The 20,684-nt window shown below is 44.2% G+C and overlaps 1 protein-coding gene across 1 annotated transcript in view; it reads right to left on the bottom strand.

Moving 5' to 3' along the window:
- Nucleotides 1–20,684, bottom strand: part of LOC139381910 (transcription elongation regulator 1 like) — a 230,340-nt gene that overhangs the window by 25,705 nt on the left and 183,951 nt on the right. The window contains exon 5 of the mRNA XM_071125768.1: nucleotides 7,492–7,617. Within this exon, the coding sequence (XP_070981869.1) occupies nucleotides 7,492–7,617 (126 nt within the window). The remainder of the gene's footprint in view (nucleotides 1–7,491; nucleotides 7,618–20,684) is intronic.

A 20,684-nucleotide genomic window follows, 5' to 3' on the forward strand; every position in this document is an offset into this window, starting at 1 on the left:
ATTTACTAAACACTAAACACAGTAAGGAATGAGATTGGATTCAGCCACTACCCATGTTCCAGTTGTGTCCATATTTACTAAACACTAAACACAGTAAGGAATGAGATTGGATTCAGCCACTACCCATGTTCCAGTTGTGTCCATATTTACTAAACACTAAACACAGTAAGGAATGAGATTGGATTCAGCCACTACCCATGTTCCAGTTGTGTCCATATTTACTAAACACTAAACACAGTAAGGAATGAGATTGGATTCAGCCACTACCCATGTTCCAGTTGTGTCCATATTTACTAAACACTAAACACAGTAAGGAATGAGATTGGATTCAGCCACTACCCATGTTCCAGTTGTGTCCATATTTACTAAACACTAAACACAGTAAGGAATGAGATTGGATTCAGCCACTACCCAAGTTCCAGTTGTGTCCATATTTACTAAACACTAAACACAGTAAGGAATGAGATTGGATTCAGCCACTACCCATGTTCCAGTTGTGTCCATATTTACTAAACACTAAACACAGTAAGGAATGAGATTGGATTCAGCCACTACCCAAGTTCCAGTTGTGTCCATATTTACTAAACACTGAACATAGTAAGGAATGAGATTGGATTCAGCCACTACCCATGTTCCAGTTGTGTCCATATTTACTAAACACTAAACACAGTAAGGAATGAGATTGGATTCAGCCACTACCCATGTTCCAGTTGTGTCCATATTTACTAAACACTAAACACAGTAAGGAATGAGATTGGATTCAGCCACTACCCATGTTCCAGTTGTGTCCATATTTACTAAACACTAAACACAGTAAGGAATGAGATTGGATTCAGCCACTACCCAAGTTCCAGTTGTGTCCATATTTACTAAACACTGAACATAGTAAGGAATGAGATTGGATTCAGCCACTACCCATGTTCCAGTTGTGTCCATATTTACTAAACACTGAACACAGTAAGGAATGAGACTAACAAATTAATATGCAGCTGAGAGTGATCTATAGTACGAGCATAGAAATATGCAGTATAGAGTGATCTATAGTACGAGCATAGAAATATGCAGTATAGAGTGATCTATATTACGAGCATAGACATGTGCAGTATATAGTTATCAATAGTACGAGCACAGAAATATGCAGCTTAGAGTGATCTATAGTACGAGCATAGAAATATGCAGTATAGAGTTATCTATAGAACGAGCATAGAAATATGCAGCTTAGAGTTATCAATAGTACGAGCATAGAAATATGCAGCTTAGAGTTATCAATAGTACGAGCATACAGATATGCAACATAAGGATGTCTATGGTAAGAGCATAGAGGTACACACTGAGTGGACAAAACATTAGGACCACCTTCCTAATACGGAGTTGCACCCCCTTTTGACCTCAGAACATCCTCAATTCATTGGCGCATTGGACTCTACAAGGTGTCTAAAGCGTTCCACAGGGATGCTGGCCCATGTTGACTCTACAAGGTGTCTAAAGCGTTCCACAGGGATGCTGGCCCATGTTGACTCTACAAGGTGTCTAAAGCGTTCCACAGGGATGTTGGCCCGTGATGACTCTACAAGGTGTCTAAAGCGTTCCACAGGGATGCTGGCCCGTGATGACTCTACAAGACTCTGGAAAGCGTTCCACAGGGATGTTGGCCCGTGATGACTCTACAAGACTCTGGAAAGCGTTCCACAGGGATGTTGGCCCGTGATGACTCTACAAGACTCTGGAAAGCGTTCCACAGGGATGTTGGCCCGTGATGACTCTACAAGACTCTGGAAAGCGTTCCACAGGGATGTTGGCCCGTGATGACTCTACAAGACTCTGGAAAGCGTTACACAGGGATGTTGGCCCGTGATGACTCTAGAAGGTGTCTAAAGCATTCCACAGGGATGTTGGCCCGTGATGACTCTACAAGGTGTCTAAAGCGTTCCACAGGGATGTTGGCCCGTGATGACTCTACAAGGTGTCTAAAGCGTTCCACAGGGATGTTGGCCAGTGATGACTCTACAAGGTGTCTAAAGCGTTCCACAGGGATGCTGGCCCGTGATGACTCTACAAGACTCTGGAAAGCGTTCCACAGGGATGTTGGCCCGTGATGACTCTACAAGACTCTGGAAAGCGTTACACAGGGATGTTGGCCCGTGATGACTCTACAAGACTCTGGAAAGCGTTCCACAGGGATGTTGGCCCGTGATGACTCTACAAGACTCTGGAAAGCGTTCCACAGGGATGTTGGCCCGTGATGACTCTACAAGACTCTGGAAAGCGTTACACAGGGATGTTGGCCCGTGATGACTCTAGAAGGTGTCTAAAGCATTCCACAGGGATGTTGGCCCGTGATGACTCTACAAGGTGTCTAAAGCGTTCCACAGGGATGTTGGCCCGTGATGACTCTACAAGGTGTCTAAAGCGTTCCACAGGGATGTTGGCCAGTGATGACTCTACAAGGTGTCTAAAGCGTTCCACAGGGATGTTGGCCCGTGATGACTCTACAAGGTGTCTAAAGCGTTCCACAGGGATGTTGGCCCGTGATGACTCCAATGCTTCCCTCAGTTGTGTCAAGTTGGTCACATGTGCCGAATACAACAGGTGTAGTAGACCTTACAGTGAAATGCTGAATACAACAGGTGTAGTAGACCTTACAGTGAAATTATGAATACAACAGGTGTAGGTAGACCTTACAGTGAAATGATGAATACAACAGGTGTAGTAGGCCTTACAGTGAAATGCTGAATACAACAGGTGTAGTAGACCTTACAGGGAAATGCTGAATAGAACAGGTGTAGGTAGACCTTACAGTGAAATGATGAATACAACAGACCTTACAGTGAAATGCTTACTTACGAGCCCCTAACCAACAATGCAGTTTTAAAAATATTAAATAAACTAAGAATAAGAAATAAAAGTAACAAGTATTTAAAGAGTAGCAGTAAAATAACAATAGCGAGACGATATACAGGGGGGTACCTGTACAGAAAGAATCAATGTGCGGGGGCACCGGTTAGTCGAGGTAATTGAGGTAATATATACATGTAGGTAGAGTTATTAAAGCGACTATGCAAGGAGATAACAACAGAGAGTAACAGCGTTGTAAAAGGGTGGGCAATGCAGATAGTCTGGGTAGCCATTTGATTAGCTGTTCAGGAGTGGTATGGCTTGGTGGGTAGAAGCTGTTAAAGAGCCTCTTGGATTTAGACTTGGTGCTCCGGTACCGCTTGCCGTGTGGTAGCAGAGAGAACAGTCTGACTAGGGTGGCTGGAGTCTTTTAAGGCCTTCTTCTGACACCGCCTGGTCGAGGCGGGTAGAGACTCCAGCCACCCTAGTGTCCTTTGGGTGGTGGCATGTCTTTTGAGTGCGAAAAACTCAGCAGCGTTGTAGTTCTTGACACACTCAAACCAGCGGAGGCTGCTGAAGGGAGGACGGCTCCGAATAATGGCTTGAACGGTTCAAATGAAATGCCATCAAACACATAGAAACCATAGAAACCATAAAAACCATGTGTTGGATAGCATTCCACCAATTCCGCTCCAGCCATTACCATGAGGCGGCAGGGTAGCCTAGTGGTTAGAGCGAAAGGTTGCAAGTTCAAATCCCCCGAGCTGACAAGGTACAAATCTGTCGTTCTGCCCCTGACCAGGCAGTTAACCCACTGTTCCTAGGCCGTCATTGAAAATAAGAATTTGTTCTTAACTGACTTGCCTCGTTAATTTTTTTTATTTTTAATTAGCCTGTCCTCCCCAATTAAGGTTCCACCAACCTCCGGTGCACCTGGAACCTACTACCATAGCCCATGTTCCTGCCCATTCACCCGCTGATTGGCACACAATCCATGTCTCAGTTGTCTCAAAGTTTAAAAATCATTATTTAACCTGTCTTCTCCCCTTCATCAACACTGATTGTGTGGATCAATAAGGGATCATAGCTTTCACCTGGATTCACCTGGTCAGGCTGTGTCATGGAAAGAGTGTATAACGTTAGGATCTCTTCAAAAATACAAACGCTCCCTCATCTCAGCTTGGTAGGAAACAAAGCCCTAGTTTCCCGGCTGAGACTGGTAAATCTCCTGTGGCTTTCAGAAGGCAGTTTCCTAGTTTCCCGTCTGAGACTGGTAAATCTCCTGTGGCTTTCAGAAGGCAGTTTCCTGGTTTCCCGTCTGAGACTGGTAATTCTCCTGTGGCTTTCAGAAGGCAGTTTCCTAGTTTCCCGTCTGAGACTGGTAAATCTCCTGTGGCTTTCAGAAGGCAATTTCCTAGTTTCCCGTCTGAGACTGGTAATTCTCCTGTGGCTTTCAGAAGGCAGTTTCCTAGTTTCCCGTCTGAGACTGGTAATTCTCCTGTGGCTTTCAGAAGGCAGTTTCCTAGTTTCCCGTCTGAAACTGGTAAATCTCCTGTGGCTTTCAGAAGGCAGTTTCCTAGTTTCCCGTCTGAGACTGGTAATTCTCCTGTGGCTTTCAGAAGGCAGTTTCCTAGTTTCCCGTCTGAGACTGGTAAATCTCCTGTGGCTTTCAGAAGGCAGTTTCCTAGTTTCCCGTCTGAGACTGGTAATTCTCCTGTGGCTTTCAGTAGGCAGTTTCCTAGTTTCCCGTCTGAGACTGGTAAATCTCCTGTGGCTTTCAGAAGTCAGTTTCCTGGTTTCCCGTCTGAGACTGGTAAATCTCCTGTGGCTTTCAGAAGGCAGTTTCCTAGTTTCCCGTCTGAGACTGGTAAATCTCCTGTGGCTTTCAGAAGGCAGTTTCCTAGTTTCCCGTCTGAGACTGGTAAATCTCCTGTGGCTTTCAGAAGGCAGTTTCCTAGTTTCCCGTCTGAGACTGGTAAATCTCCTGTGGCTTTCAGAAGTCAGTTTCCTAGTTTCCCGGCTGAGACTGGTAAATCTCCTGTGGCTTTCAGAAGGCAGTTTCCTAGTTTCCCGTCTGAGACTGGTAAATCTCCTGTGGCTTTCAGAAGGCAGTTTCCTAGTTTCCCGTCTGAGACTGGTAAATCTCCTGTGGCTTTCAGAAGGCAGTTTCCTAGTTTCCCGTCTGAGACTGGTAAATCTCCTGTGGCTTTCAGAAGGCAGTTTCCTAGTTTCCCGTCTGAGACTGGTAATTCTCCTGTGGCTTTCAGAAGGCAGTCAAGTGAAGCTGACGTCAAGATGAAGAGAGATGACAAGAGGAAGCCGTGGAAATACTAAAGCTATTGGCACCAAAATATGCTTCCACCAGTCCTTCTTTCCTTCCGTGAACTGGGAGTTGTTGTGTGTTTGTGTATGGAAAATAAAATGTGTTTTACAGCACTTTCCACTTGCTCAAACATGTTAAAATGTTAAAATGTTGCACTCAAGGACTGTAGATGATGAACAAACACATGTAATAATGTATACTGAGATGATCTGATACCTTACTAGAGTCTGAGACACGCAAACACACACACACACTTGCACACACACACACACACAGAGAAACACAATCTCTCCAGTACTCATGGGAGGTGTATTTCTACAGTACTCATGGGAGGTGTATATACTCATAGGAGATACAGTGGGGAGAACAAGTATTTGATACACTGCCGATTTTGCAGGTTTTCCTACTTACAAAGCATGTAGAGGTCTGTAATTTTTTATTATAGGTACACTTCAACTGTGAGAAATGGAATCTAAAATCAAAATCCAGAAAATCACATTGTATGATTTTTAAGTAATTCATTTGCATTTTATTGCATGACATAAGTATTTGATACATCAGAAAAGCAGAACTTAATATTTGGTACAGAAACCTTTCTTTGCAATTACACTCCTCCATACAGACCTTCTCCAGATCCTTCAGGTTTCGGGGCTGTCGCTGGGCAATACGGACTTTCAGCTCCCTCCAAAGATTTTCTTTTGGGTTCAGGGTTGGAGACTGGCTAGGCCACTCCAGGACCTTGAGATGCTTCTTACGGAGCCACTCCTTAGTTGCCCTGGCTGTGTGTTTTGGGTCGTTGTCATGCTGGAAGACCCAGCGCCGACCCATCTTCAATGCTTTTACTGAGGGAAGGAAGTTGTTGGCCAAGATCTCGCGATACATGGCCCCATCCATCCTCCCCTCAATACGGTGCAGTCATCCTGTCCCCTTTGCAGAAAAGCATCCCCAAAGAATGATGTTTCCACCTCTATGCTTCACGGTTGGGATGATGTTCTTGGGGTTGTACTCATCCTTCTTTTTCCTCCAAACACGGCTAGTGGAGTTTAGACCAAAAATATCTATTGTTGTCTCATCAGACCACATGACCTTCTCCCATTCCTCCTCTGGATCATCCAGATAGTCATTGGCAAACTTCAGACGTGCCTGGACATGCGTTGGCTTGAGCAGGGGGATCTTTCGTGCGCTGCAGGATTTTAATCCATGACTGCATAGTGTGTTACTAATGGTTTTCTTTGAGACTGTGGTCCCAGCTGTCTTCAGGTCATTGACCAGGTCCTGCCGTGTAGTTCTGGGCTGATCCCTCACCTTCCTCATGATCATTGATGCCCCACGAGGTGAGATCTTTCATGGAGCCCCAGACCGAGGGTGATTGACCATCATCTTGAACTTTTTCTAATAATTGTGCCAACTGTTGTTGCCTTCTCACCAAGTTGCTTGCCTATTGTCCTGTAGCCCATCCCAGCCTTGTGCACGTCTACAATTTTATCCTTGATGTCCTTACACAGCTCTCTGGTCTTGGCCATCGTGGATAGGTTGGAGTCTGTTTGATTGAGTGTGTGGACAGGTGTCTTTTATACAGGTAACGAGTTCAAACAGGTCCAGTTAATACAGGTAATGAGTGGAGAACAGGAGGGCTTCCTAAAGAAAAACGAACAGGTCTGTGAGAGACGGAATTCTTACTGGTTAGTAGGTGATCAAATAAGTACCTATGATAAAAAATTACAGACCTCTACATGCTTTGTAAGTAGGAAAACCTGCAAAATCGGCAGTGTATCAAATACTTGTTCTCCCCACTGTATGTTTACTTGACTGAGAGTGGAGTGAAGGAGGTGCTGTCACACCACAGTGATACATTTCATCTCTTTACATGGTACACTTTAAATCAATGATGGACAGATTGGTTCAGCCTTTATCCAGACATGAGGAATGATGAAAGAAGACATAAAAGCATTTGATGTTGAGATGTCAACCTCCCCGAAAACAAAGATATAAAGGCCTACGAAGCCCACAGTACAGTAGATCTGTTCTCCTACTGTAAGAAATAGGAACGTTTCTTACAATGATGACATATTTTTGAGAAGTTCAAGGGTTGTGTTACGTTCAAATATATTCTTCACAGAGTGTAGGACTAAATGCTTATTTCAAGCACCAACTATTCAGTCTGATGAATACAAAATGAGCCTCTACGAGTGTATTATGCAGTACAATATTTTCATAAACACATGAATATACAGTATGTACAAAAACATGAAATCGTGTGTTAATTGATAAATTGATTGACTGACATATCCAACCTGATGAATTGATTGATTGATTACTTGACAGGGCCAAACCTGATGTTGAGTGGGGTCTCCAGTCTCCGGTCATGAGAGCAACACCTGGCGCTGACAGTGATGTCATCCGGGCAAACTGGGCTGGCAGCATGGGTCCCATTAGGCCCTCCCAGGTGGCACTGGATCCTGCAGGTCAAACAGGGACAGGGTAAGTTACCAGACATATCCTGCAGGTCAAACAGGGACAGGGTAAGTTACCAGACATATCCTGCAGGTCAAACAACAGGGACAGGGTAAGTTACCAGACATATCCTGCAGGTCAAACAGGGGCAGGGTAAGTTACCAGACATATCCTGTAGATCAAACGGGGACAGGGTAAGTTACCAGACATATCCTGCAGGTCAAACAACAGGGACAGGGTAAGTTACCAGACATATCCTGCAGGTCAAACAGGGACAGGGTAAGTTACCAGACATATCCTGCAGGTCAAACAGGGACAGGGTAAGTTACCAGACATATCCTGCAGGTCAAACAACAGGGACAGGGTAAGTTACCAGACATATCCTGCAGGTCAAACAGGGGCAGGGTAAGTTACCAGACATATCCTGTAGATCAAACGGGGACAGGGTAAGTTACCAGACATATCCTGCAGGTCAAACAACAGGGACAGGGTAAGTTACCAGACATATCCTGCAGGTCAAACAGGGACAGGGTAAGTTACCAGACATATCCTGCAGCTCAAACAACAGGGACAGGGTAAGTTACCAGACATATCCTGCAGGTCAAACAGGGGCAGGGTAAGTTACCAGACATATCCTGTAGATCAAACAGGGACAGGGTAAGTTACCAGACATATCCTGCAGGTCAAACAACAGGGACAGGGTAAGTTACCAGACATATCCTGCAGGTCAAACAGGGGCAGGGTAAGTTACCAGACATATCCTGCAGGTCAAACAGGGGCAGGGTAAGTTACCAGACATATCCTGCAGGTCAAACAACAGGGACAGGGTAAGTTACCAGACATATCCTGCAGGTCAAACAGGGGCAGGGTAAGTTACCAGACATATCCTGCAGGTCAAACAACAGGGACAGGGTAAGTTACCAGACATATCCTGCAGGTCAAACAGGGGCAGGGTAAGTTACCAGACATATCCTGCAGGTCAAACAGGGGCAGGGTAAGTTACCAGACATATCCTGCAGGTCAAACAGGGACAGGGTAAGTTACCAGACATATCCTGCAGGTCAAACAACAGGGACAGGGTAAGTTACCAGACATATCCTGCAGGTCAAACAGGGGCAGGGTAAGTTACCAGACATATCCTGCAGGTCAAACAGGGACAGGGTAAGTTACCAGACATATCCTGCAGGTCAAACAGGGGCAGGGTAAGTTACCAGACATATCCTGCAGGTCAAACAGGGGCAGGGTAAGTTACCAGACATATCCTGCAGGTCAAACAGGGGCAGGGTAAGTTACCAGGCATATCCTGCTGCTCAAACAGGGACAGGGTAAGTTACCAGACATATCCTGCTGCTCAAACAGGGACAGACAGGGTAAGTTACCAGACATATCCTGCAGGTCAAACAACAGGGACAGGGTAAGTTACCAGACATATCCTGCAGGTCAAACAACAGGGACAGGGTAAGTTACCAGACATATCCTGCAGGTCAAACAGGGGCAGGGTAAGTTACCAGACATATCCTGCAGGTCAAACAACAGGGACAGGGTAAGTTACCAGACATATCCTGCAGGTCAAACAACAGGGACAGGATAAGTTACCAGACATATCCTGCAGGTCAAACAGGGACAGGGTAAGTTACCAGACATATCCTGCAGGTAAACCAGGGACAGGGTAAGTTACCAGACATATCCTGCAGGTCAAACAGGGGCAGGGTAAGTTACCAGACATATCCTGCAGGTCAAACAGGGGCAGGGTATGTTACCAGACATATCCTGTAGGTCAAACAGGGACAGGGTAAGTTACCAGACATATCCTGTAGGTCAAACAACAGGGGCAGGGTAAGTTACCAGACACATCCTGTAGGTCAAACAACAGGGCCAGGGTAAGTTACCAGACATATCCTGTAGGTCAAACAACAGGGACAGGGTAAGTTACCAGACATATCCTGCAGGTCAAACAGGGGCAGGGTAAGTTACCAGACATATCCTGCAGGTCAAACAACAGGGACAGGATAAGTTACCAGACATATCCTGCAGGTCAAACAACAGGGACAGGGTAAGTTACCAGACATATCCTGCAGGTCAAACAACAGGGACAGGGTAAGTTACCAGACATATCCTGCAGGTCAAACAACAGGGGCAGGGTAAGTTACCAGACACATCCTGTAGGTCAAACAACAGGGGCAGGGTAAGTTACCAGACATATCCTGTAGGTCAAACAGGGGCAGAGTAAGTTACCAGACATATCCTGCAGGTCAAACAAAAGGGACATGGTAAGTTACCAGACATATCCTGCAGGTCAAACAACAGGGACAGGATAAGTTACCAGACTTATCCTGCAGGTCAAACAGGGGCAGGGTAAGTTACCAGACATATCCTGTAGGTCAAACAGGGGCAGAGTAAGTTACCAGACATATCCTGCAGGTCAAACAACAGGGACAGGGTAAGTTACCAGACATATCCTGCAGGTCAAACAACAGGGACAGGATAAGTTACCAGGCATATCCTGCAGGTCAAACAACAGGGACAGGATAAGTTACCAGACATATCCTGCAGGTCAAACAGGGACAGGGTAAGTTACCAGACATATCCTGCAGGTCAAACAGGGGCAGGGTAAGTTACCAGACATATCCTGCAGGTCAAACAGGAACAGGGTAAGTTACCAGACATATCCTGCAGGTCAAACAGGGACAGGGTAAGTTACCAGACATATCCTGCAGGTCAAACGGGGACAGGGTAAGTTACCAGACATATCCTGTAGGTCAAACAGGGACAGGGTAAGTTACCAGACATATCCTGCAGGTCAAACAGGGACAGGGTAAGTTACCAGACATATCCTGTAGGTCAAACAGGGGCAGGGTAAGTTACCAGACATATCCTGCAGGTCAAACAACAGGGACAGGGTAAGTTACCAGACATATCCTGCAAGTCAAACATGGACAGGGTAAGTTACCAGACATATCCTGCAGGTCAAACGGGGACAGGGTAAGTTACCAGACATATCCTGTAGATCAAACAACAGGGACAGGGTAAGTTACCAGACATATCCTGCAGGTCAAACAGGGGCAGGGTAAGTTACCAGACATATCCTGCAGGTCAAACATGGACAGGGTAAGTTACCAGACATATCCTGCAGGTCAAACATGGACAGGGTAAGTTACCAGACATATCCTGCAGGTCAAACAACAGGGACAGGGTAAGTTACCAGACATATCCTGCAGGTCAAACAACAGGGACAGGGTAAGTTACCAGACATATCCTGCAGGTCAAACAGGGACAGGGTAAGTTACCAGACATATCCTGCAGGTCAAACAGGGACAGGGTAAGTTACCAGACATATCCTGTAGGTCAAACAACAGGGACAGGGTAAGTTACCAGACATATCTTGCAGGTCAAACAACAGGGACAGGATAAGTTACAAGGCATATCCTGCAGGTCAAACAGGGACAGGGTAAGTTACCAGACATATCCTGTAGATCAAACAGGGACAGGGTAAGTTACCAGACATATCCTGCAGGTCAAACAACAGGGACAGGGACAGGGTAAGTTACCAGACATATCCTGCAAGTCAAACAACAGGGGCAGGGTAAGTTACCAGACATATCCTGCAGGTCAAACAACAGGGACAGGATAAGTTACCAGACATATCCTGCAGGTCAAACGGGGACAGGGTAAGTTACCAGACATATCCTGCAGGTCAAACAGGGGCAGGGTAAGTTACCAGACATATCCTGCAGGTCAAACAGGGGCAGAGTAAGTTACCAGACATATCCTGCAGGTCAAACAACAGGGACAGAGTAAGTTACCAGACATATCCTGCAGGTCAAACAGGGACAGGGTAAGTTACCAGACATATCCTACAGGTCAAACAACAGGGACAGGGTAAGTTACCAGACATATCCTGCAGGTCAAACAACAGGGACAGGGTAAGTTACCAGACATATCCTGCAGGTCAAACAACAGGGACAGGGTAAGTTACCAGACATATCCTGCAGGTCAAACAGGGGCAGGGTAAGTTACCAGACATATCCTGCAGGTCAAACAGGGGCAGGGTAAGTTACCAGACATATCCTGCAGGTCAAACAGTGGCAGGGTAAGTTACCAGACATATCCTGTAGGTCAAACAGGTACAGGGTAAGTTACCAGACATATCCTGCAGGTCAAACAACAGGGACAGGGTAAGTTACCAGACATATCCTGCAGGTCAAACAACAGGGGCAGGGTATGTTACCAGACATATCCTGCAGGTCAAACAACAGGGACAGGGTAAGTTACCAGACATATCCTGCAGGTCAAACAACAGGGGCAGGGTAAGTTACCAGACATATGCTGCAGGTCAAACAGGGACAGGGTAAGTTACCAGACATATCCTGCAGGTCAAACAGGGGCAGGGTTAGGCCCTAGGAGGAACGGGATCCTCAGTTGTACATGGCGTGACAATAACCATAGGAGTTATCCAGACAGAAACACACAAACAGACAGATCTGGGACCAGGCTACTGGTAAGGGATGGGGTTGGGCAGTGAGTCGGCACAAAGGCAGCCACACTACATGAAACCCAGTCGGCCGGCACTGTGTGTGAGGCTCCTGGGAGAGACGGTGAAGTGGTCACATCAGTTAACTCTTCAGCACCCTGGATTTGTGTGTTTCAGCTACTGGCTCATATCTACTGGCTCATATCTACTGGCTCATATCTACGGGTTCATATCTACTGGTTCATATCTACTGGTTCATATTTACTGGCTCATATCTACTGGTTCATATCTACTGGTTCAGATCTACTGGTTCAGATCTACTGGTTCATATCTACTGTTTCATATCTACTGGCTCATATCTACTGGCTCAATGTACTGGCTCATATCTACTGGTTCATATCTACTGGCTCATATCTACTGGTTCATATCTACTGGCTCAATGTACTGGCTCATATACAGTGCCTTGCGAAAGTATTCGGCCCCCTTGAACTTTGCGACCTTTTGCCACATTTCAGGCTTCAAACATAAAGATATAAAACTGTATTTTTTTGTGAAGAATCAACAACAAGTGGGACACAATCATGAAGTGGAAAGACATTTATTGGATATTTAAAACTTTTTTAACAAATCAAAAACTGAAAAATTGGGCGTGCAAAATTATTCAGCCCCTTTACTTTCAGTGCAGCAAACTCTCTCCAGAAGTTCAGTGAGGATCTCTGAATGATCCAATGTTGACCTAAATGACTAATGATGATAAATACAATCCACCTGTGTGTAATCAAGTCTCCGTATAAATGCACCTGCACTGTGATAGTCTCAGAGGTCCGTTAAAAGCGCAGAGAGCATCATGAAGAACAAGGAACACACCAGGCAGGTCCGAGATACTGTTATGAAGAAGTTTAAAGCCGGATTTGGATACAAAAAGATTTCCCAAGCTTTAAACATCCCAAGGAGCACTGTGCAAGCGATAATATTGAAATGGAAGGAGTATCAGACCACTGCAAATCTACCAAAACCTGGCCGTCCCTCTAAACTTTCAGCTCATACAAGGAGAAGACTGATCAGAGATGCAGCCAAGATGCCCATGATCACTCTGGATGAACTGCAGAGATCTACAGCTGAGGTGGGAGACTCTGTCCATAGGACAACAATCAGTCGTATATTGCACAAATCTGGCCTTTATGGAAGAGTGGCAAGAAGAAAGCCATTTCTTAAAGATATCCATAAAAAGTGTCGTTTAAAGTTTGCCACAAGCCACCTGGGAGACACACCAAACATGTGGAAGAAGGTGCTCTGGTCAGATGAAACCAAAATTGAACTTTTTGGCAACAATGCAAAACGTTATGTTTGGCGTAAAAGCAACACAGCTGAACACACCATCCACTGTCAAACATGGTGGTGGCAGCATCATGGTTTGGGCCTGCTTTTCTTCAGCAGGGACAGGGAAGATGGTTAAAATTGATGGGAAGAGTCTGCATAAGACCTGAGACTGGGACGGAGATTTGTCTTCCAACAAGACAATGATCCAAAACATAAAGCAAAATCTACAATGGAATGGTTCAAAAATAAACATATCCAGGTGTTAGAATGGCCAAGTCAAAGTCCAGACCTGAATCCAAACCTGTGGAAAGAACTGAAAACTGCTGTTCACAAATGCTCTCCATCCAACCTCACTGAGCTCGAGCTGTTTTGCAAGGAGGAATGGGAAAAAATGTCAGTCTCTCGATGTGCAAAGCTGATAGAGACATGCCCCAAGCGACTTACAGCTGTAATCGCAGCAAAAGGTGGCGCTACAAAGTATTAACTTAAGGGGGCTGAATAATTTTGCACGCCCAATTTTTCAGTTTTTTATTTGTTAAAAAAGTTTGAAATATCCAATAAATGTCGTTCCACTTCATGATTGTGTCCCACTTGTTGTTGATTCTTCACAAAAAAATACAGTTTTATATCTTTATGTTTGAAGCCTGAAATGTGGCAAAAGGTCGCAAAGTTCAAGGGGGCCGAATACTTTCGCAAGGCACTGTATACTACCTCATATCTACTCGCTCATATCTACTGGCTCAATGTACTGGCTCAATGTACTGGCTCATATATACTGGCTCATGTCTATTGGTTAATATCTACTGGCTCATATCTACTGGCTCATATCTACTGGCTCAATGTACTGTCTCAATGTACTGTCTCAATGTACTGGCTCAATGTACTGGCTCAGGTCTAGTCAGGCTGGGTCTATGTAGAAGAGGGTATTTGCCTTGTTAACAGACATTATGTTTGAGACAGATGCACACACACACACACAGTGGACGTCTTATGTTTTTTAAATTTATGTCAACTCCAAAGTGTTTTGTTAGTAATGTCTTTTTGGCGATGTGTCGGTCCCCAGTAAAGACTAGCTGTCGTCGTTGGCGTCAGATAACGGACGTTATAATACATAAAATAAATACGAATCAAACATGTTCAAAACTGTATCAGAAACAGCGTGGAAGCAATCCGTCAGTATGTCAAGTTGAGACAACTCATGTCGTTTAAAGTTAACGCACCTTTATAACCGATTATAACTAAAGATTCTTATGTCACTCCATTATCTACAGTAGATTTTTATTTTGCCTTTATTTAACCAAGCAAGTCATTTAGAAAACATTATACATATATTTTTTTTTTTACAATAACAACAACATATTGATTGCAGAGTTTCTTTCAAAGCAGATATATATATATATATATATTTTTTAGTAATGTCAACACAGCTCCAGGCTCATTTTGCAAAACGCAACATGTGGTCTTGTTTTATATTCCCCCCTTCCCGTCTGCCTGGCGAATTCTCCCTGATAAGTGCAGTTTGTTTGGAAAGGTTAATTGTGTTTGGAATAAGCCAAGGGTTGATGAAAATTACCCGAGCTCAGTTAATCCAGCTGCCTGTCTGCCCGTCTTTATGAATATGTATATTGTTTCTTTTCTGTCTGTTGTCAAAAGGCTGGAACAGACATGTATAATGCAAATTAGGAATTTTATAACAATCACAACAAAAACACAGCAACAACATCAACAACAACATCAACAACAACAACAACAACAACAACAACAACAACAAAAACCCAGCAACAACATCATCAACAACATCATCAACAACAACAACAACAACAACAACAACAACAACAAAAACCCAGCAACAACATCATCAACAACAACAACAACAACAACAAAAACACACAGCAATGTGGAGAAACAACGTGTTTCCACAACACAAAAGTCAACATATTTCAACTTCACGGGAACAATCAAAACATTAAATTGTACAAAGTTTGCTAATGTTGTGAAGTTGTTTAAGCTGGTGTGTGGACTGCTAAGCAATCAACCCACAATAGTTATACAACAGCCATGCTTTCAAGGTCTGGGATAAAGTATGTTCAATGGAATGGTTGAGTGTCAAACTTATACCACATTCAATATATAGTGTCGTTATCACTGAGGGTAACAAAAACATTAACAAAAACTGTCCTAATATTTTGTTTCACCCTGTAGGTAGGCAGGACTGGGGGTCTGAATGGAGAGGACAGAGATTCTGTTCTTTACTAGAACCTGTAGGTTGGCAGGACTGGGGTTCTGAATGGAGAGGACAGAGATTCTGTTCTTTACTAGAACCTGTAGGTTGGCAGGACTGGGGTTCTGAATGGAGAGGTCAGAGATTCTGTTCTTTACTAGAACCTGTAGGTAGGCAGGACTGGGGGTCTGAATGCAGAGGTCAGAGATTCTGTTCTTTACTAGAACCTGTAGGTAGGCAGGACTGGGGTTCTGAATGGAGAGGACAGAGATTCTGTTCTTTACTAGAACCTGTAGGTAGGCAGGACTGGGGGTCTGAATGCAGAGGTCAGAGATTCTGTTCTTTACTAGAACCTGTAGGTAGGCAGGACTGGGGTTCTGAATGGAGAGGACAGAGATTCTGTTCTTTACTAGAACCTGTAGGTTGGCAGGACTGGGGTTCTGAATGGAGAGGACAGAGATTCTGTTCTTTACTAGAACCTGTAGGTTGGCAGGACTGGGGTTCTGAATGGAGAGGACAGAGATTCTGTTCTTTACTAGAACCTGTAGGTTGGCAGGACTGGGGTTCTGAATGGAGAGGACAGAGATTCTGTTCTTTACTAGAACCTGTAGGTTGGCAGGACTGGGGTTCTGAATGGAGAGGACAGAGATTCTGTTCTTTAATAGAACCTGTAGGTTGGCAGGACTGGGGTTCTGAATGGAGAGGACAGAGATTCTGTTCTTTACTAGAACCTGTAGGTTGGCAGGACTGGGGTTCTGAATGGAGAGGACAGAGATTCTGTTCTTTACTAGAACCTGTAGGTTGGCAGGACTGGGGTTCTGAATGGAGAGGTCAGAGATTCTGTTCTTTACTAGAACCTGTAGGTTGGCAGGACTGGGGTTCTGAATGGAGAGGACAGAGATTCTGTTCTTTAATAGAACCTGTAGGTTGGCAGGACTGGGGTTCTGAATGGAGAGGTCAGAGATTCTGTTCTTTACTAGAACCTGTAGGTTGGCAGGACTGGGGTTCTGAATGGAGAGGTCAGAGATTCTGTTCTTTACTAGAACCTGTAGGTAGGCAGGACTGGGGTTCTGAATGGAGAGGTCAGAGATTCTGTTCTTTACTAGAACCTGTAGGTTGGCAGGACTGGGGGTCTGAATGGAGAGGTCAGAGATTCTGTTCTTTACTAGAACCTGTAGGTTGGCAGGACTGGGGTTCTGAATGGAGAGGTCAGAGATTCTGTTCTTTACTAGAACCTGTAGGTTGGCAGGACTGGGGGTCTGAATGGAGAGGTCAGAGATTCTGTTCTTTACTAGAACCTGTAGGTAGGCAGGACTGGGGTTCTGAATGGAGAGGTCAGAGATTCTGTTCTTTACTAGAACCTGTAGGTTGGCAGGACTGGGGTTCTGAATGGAGAGGTCAGAGATTCTGTTATTTAATAGAACAGTGCTCTTCACAGATGAAAGCAGGTTCACACAGCACATGTGACAGAGGTAGCCTGAGGTAGCCTGACTGCCATTAGGTACCGAGATGAGATCCTCAGACCCCTTGTGAGACCATATGCTGGTGCGGTTGGCCCTGGGTTCCTCCTAAGGCATTGATGCTATGGACGGGCCCACCCGTTCCCCGGACCTGAATCCAATTGAGCACATCTGGGACATCATGTCTCGCTCCATCCAGGGAGGAGATCCCTCAGGAGACCATCCGCCACCTCATCAGGAGCATGCCCAGGCGTTGTAGGGAGGTCATACAGGCACGTGGAGGCCACACACACTACTGAGCCTCATTTTGACTTGTTTTAAGGACATTACATCAAAGTTGGATCAGCCTGTAGTGTGGTTTTCCACTTTAATTTTGAGTGTGACTCCAAATCCAGACCCCCATGGGTTGATAAATTTGATTTCCATTGATAATTTTTGTGTGATTTTGTTGCCAGCACATTCAACTATGTAAAGAAAAAGTATTTAATAAGAATATTTCATTCATTCAGATCTAGGATGTGTTATTTTAGTGTTCCCTTTATTTTTTTGAGCAGTGTATATTAAAAACTGTAGTATTTACTCTAGTTAAAAAAAATACACTACTGTAGTATTTACTATAGTATTCTACAGTATACTGCAACATTTTATAGTAAGCACTATACATGATTGAGGGATATATCAGTGTGTAGTGTAGTATTCTACAGTATATTACAGCATACTGCAGTATTCTATAGTATGTAGTAAATTGTAATATGTTTTAATCTGGGGGTTTAACAATAAATTATGCCACCCAGTCAGCCATCCCATTATTTCACACTATTCACAGACGGCAAAAGCCAAGCAGAATAAAAAAAATGTAAAACCTCAAGAGTGGATATCAGTAATAACAGATTATAGCCGGGACACGTTTATTATGCTGATTCAGAAGAAGCTTCAGTCCAGTGTTTTGGGCTTGGTGTGAAAACAGCCTGGTGACAACACCGTAGAGAACCATGAACAGGCTTAGTCCCGCATCCCAAATGGCATTCTTTACCCAGAGTGCACTATGTTTGACCAAGGGGACTATCGGGCCCTATATAGAGAATAGGGGTCCATTTTGGACACAGGCTCAATCAGAACGGAACGGTGCCACCGACCAGGAGAGATGGGTTTGGGCTTTAGAAATATAAACTCCTCATAATCTGGTTTACTTTAATACATTAATCTATTAATAGATGTAGTTCATATGTTCATGAATATTGAATGTCAAAATGCTCCTCTGTAAATACCCACCACCCTTGTAGTCAACATGTAAATACTGGGTTTGCTTCCCAAATGGAACCCTAATCCCTATCAAAGTGCACCACTTTTGACCAGAGCCCTATGGGACCTACAGGTTAACTATGAATATGTGAATATGTATCACCATGGCATCTAACAGCAAGCGACCCCTCCTCCAGGCTTTGCTCTGTCTCTACGAAAACAGACGGAGAGATGCAGTGTAACAATGAAGAGGACGTACTGTATGTATTTTCAGTAATCTGCTACAGTTAACCCACAGGCACTTATCGTGGGTGTGTTGTACATTAGCAAAATGCACAATGCAGTATTCATAAGGAATGGAATTCAAATGTAACTGAAAGCACTGAAAGAAGTTCATAATTCTGAAGTATGGCATAAAGAGTAACTAGGCTGCTGCCCCGTCTGGTTCTGGTAACGGTTTTCGTTTGGTGGGAGAAGGAGTAGACCAAAACGCAGCGTGGTACAGTGTTCATGTTGGAAATTTAATCAAAAACTGAAGACACTAAACAAAATAACAACGAGAAATAACGAGAACGAAACAGTTCTGTCGGGGGATACACACAAAACAACTACCCACGACTCAAGGGCGAAACCAGGCTGCCTAAGTATGGTTCTCGATCAGAGACAACGATTGACAGGCTGCCTCTGATTGGGAACCATACCAGGCCTAAACACATAGAAATACAAACACAGAACAAAACATAGAATGCCCACCCTCGTCACACCCTGACCTAACCAAAATAACATAGAAAACAGAGATAACTAAGGTCAGGGCGTGACACTCTGACCTAACCAAAATAACATAGAAAACAGAGATAACTAAGGTCAGGGCGTGACACCCTGACCTAACCAAAATAACATAGAAAACAGAGATAACTAAGGTCAAGGCGTGACACTCCGACCTAACCAAAATAACATAGAAAACAGAGATAACTAAGGTCAGGGCGTGACACTCTGACCTAACCAAAATAACATAGAAAACAGAGATAACTAAGGTCAGGGTGTGACACTCCGACCTAACCAAAATAACATAGAAAACAGAGATAACTAAGGTCAAGGCGTGACACTCCGACCTAACCAAAATAATAAAGAAAACAGAGATAACTAAGGTCAGGGCGTGACACCCTGACCTAACCAAAATAACATAGAAAACAGAGATAACTAAGGTCAAGGCGTGACACCCTGACCTAACCAAAATAACAAAGAAAACAGAGATAACTAAGGTCAAGGCGTGACACCCTGACCTAACCAAAATAACAAAGAAAACAGAGATAACTAAGGTCAAGGCGTGACACCCTGACCTAACCAAAATAACATAGAAAACAGAGATAACTAAGGTCAGGGCGTGACACCCTGACCTAACCAAAATAACATAGAAAACAGAGATAACTAAGGTCAGGGCGTCACACTCCGACCTAACCAAAATAACATAGAAAACAGAGATAACTAAGGTCAAGGCGTGACACTCCGAACTAACCAAAATAACATAGAAAACAGAGATAACTAAGGTCAAGACGTGACACTCCGACCTAACCAAAATAACATAGAAAACAGAGATAACTAAGGTCAGGGCGTGACACCCTGACCTAACCAAAATAACATAGAAAACAGAGATAACTAAGGTCAGGGCGTGACACCCTGACCTAACCAAAATAACATAGAAAACAGAGATAACTAAGGTCAAGACGTGACACCCTGACCTAACCAAAATAACATAGAAAACAGAGATAACTAAGGTCAAGGCGTGACACCCTGACCTAACCAAAATAACATAGAAAACAGAGATAACTAAGGTCAAGGCGTGACACCCTGACCTAACCAAAATAACATAGAAAACAGAGATAACTAAGGTCAGGGCGTGACACCCTGACCTAACCAAAATAACATAGAAAACAGAGATAACTAAGGTCAGGGCGTCACACTCCGACCTAACCAAAATAACATAGAAAACAGAGATAACTAAGGTCAGGGCGTGACACCCTGACCTAACCAAAATAACATAGAAAACAGAGATAACTAAGGTCAGGGCGTCACACTCCGACCTAACCAAAATAACATAGAAAACAGAGATAACTAAGGTCAAGGCGTGACACTCCGAACTAACCAAAATAACATAGAAAACAGAGATAACTAAGGTCAAGACGTGACACTCCGACCTAACCAAAATAACATAGAAAACAGAGATAACTAAGGTCAAGGCGTGACACCCTGACCTAACCAAAATAACATAGAAAACAGAGATAACTAAGGTCAGGGCGTCACACTCCGACCTAACCAAAATAACATAGAAAACAGAGATAACTAAGGTCAAGGCGTGAC

Source organism: Oncorhynchus clarkii, chromosome 23, assembly GCF_045791955.1.
Source record: "Oncorhynchus clarkii lewisi isolate Uvic-CL-2024 chromosome 23, UVic_Ocla_1.0, whole genome shotgun sequence".
Classification (NCBI taxonomy): domain Eukaryota; kingdom Metazoa; phylum Chordata; class Actinopteri; order Salmoniformes; family Salmonidae; genus Oncorhynchus; species Oncorhynchus clarkii.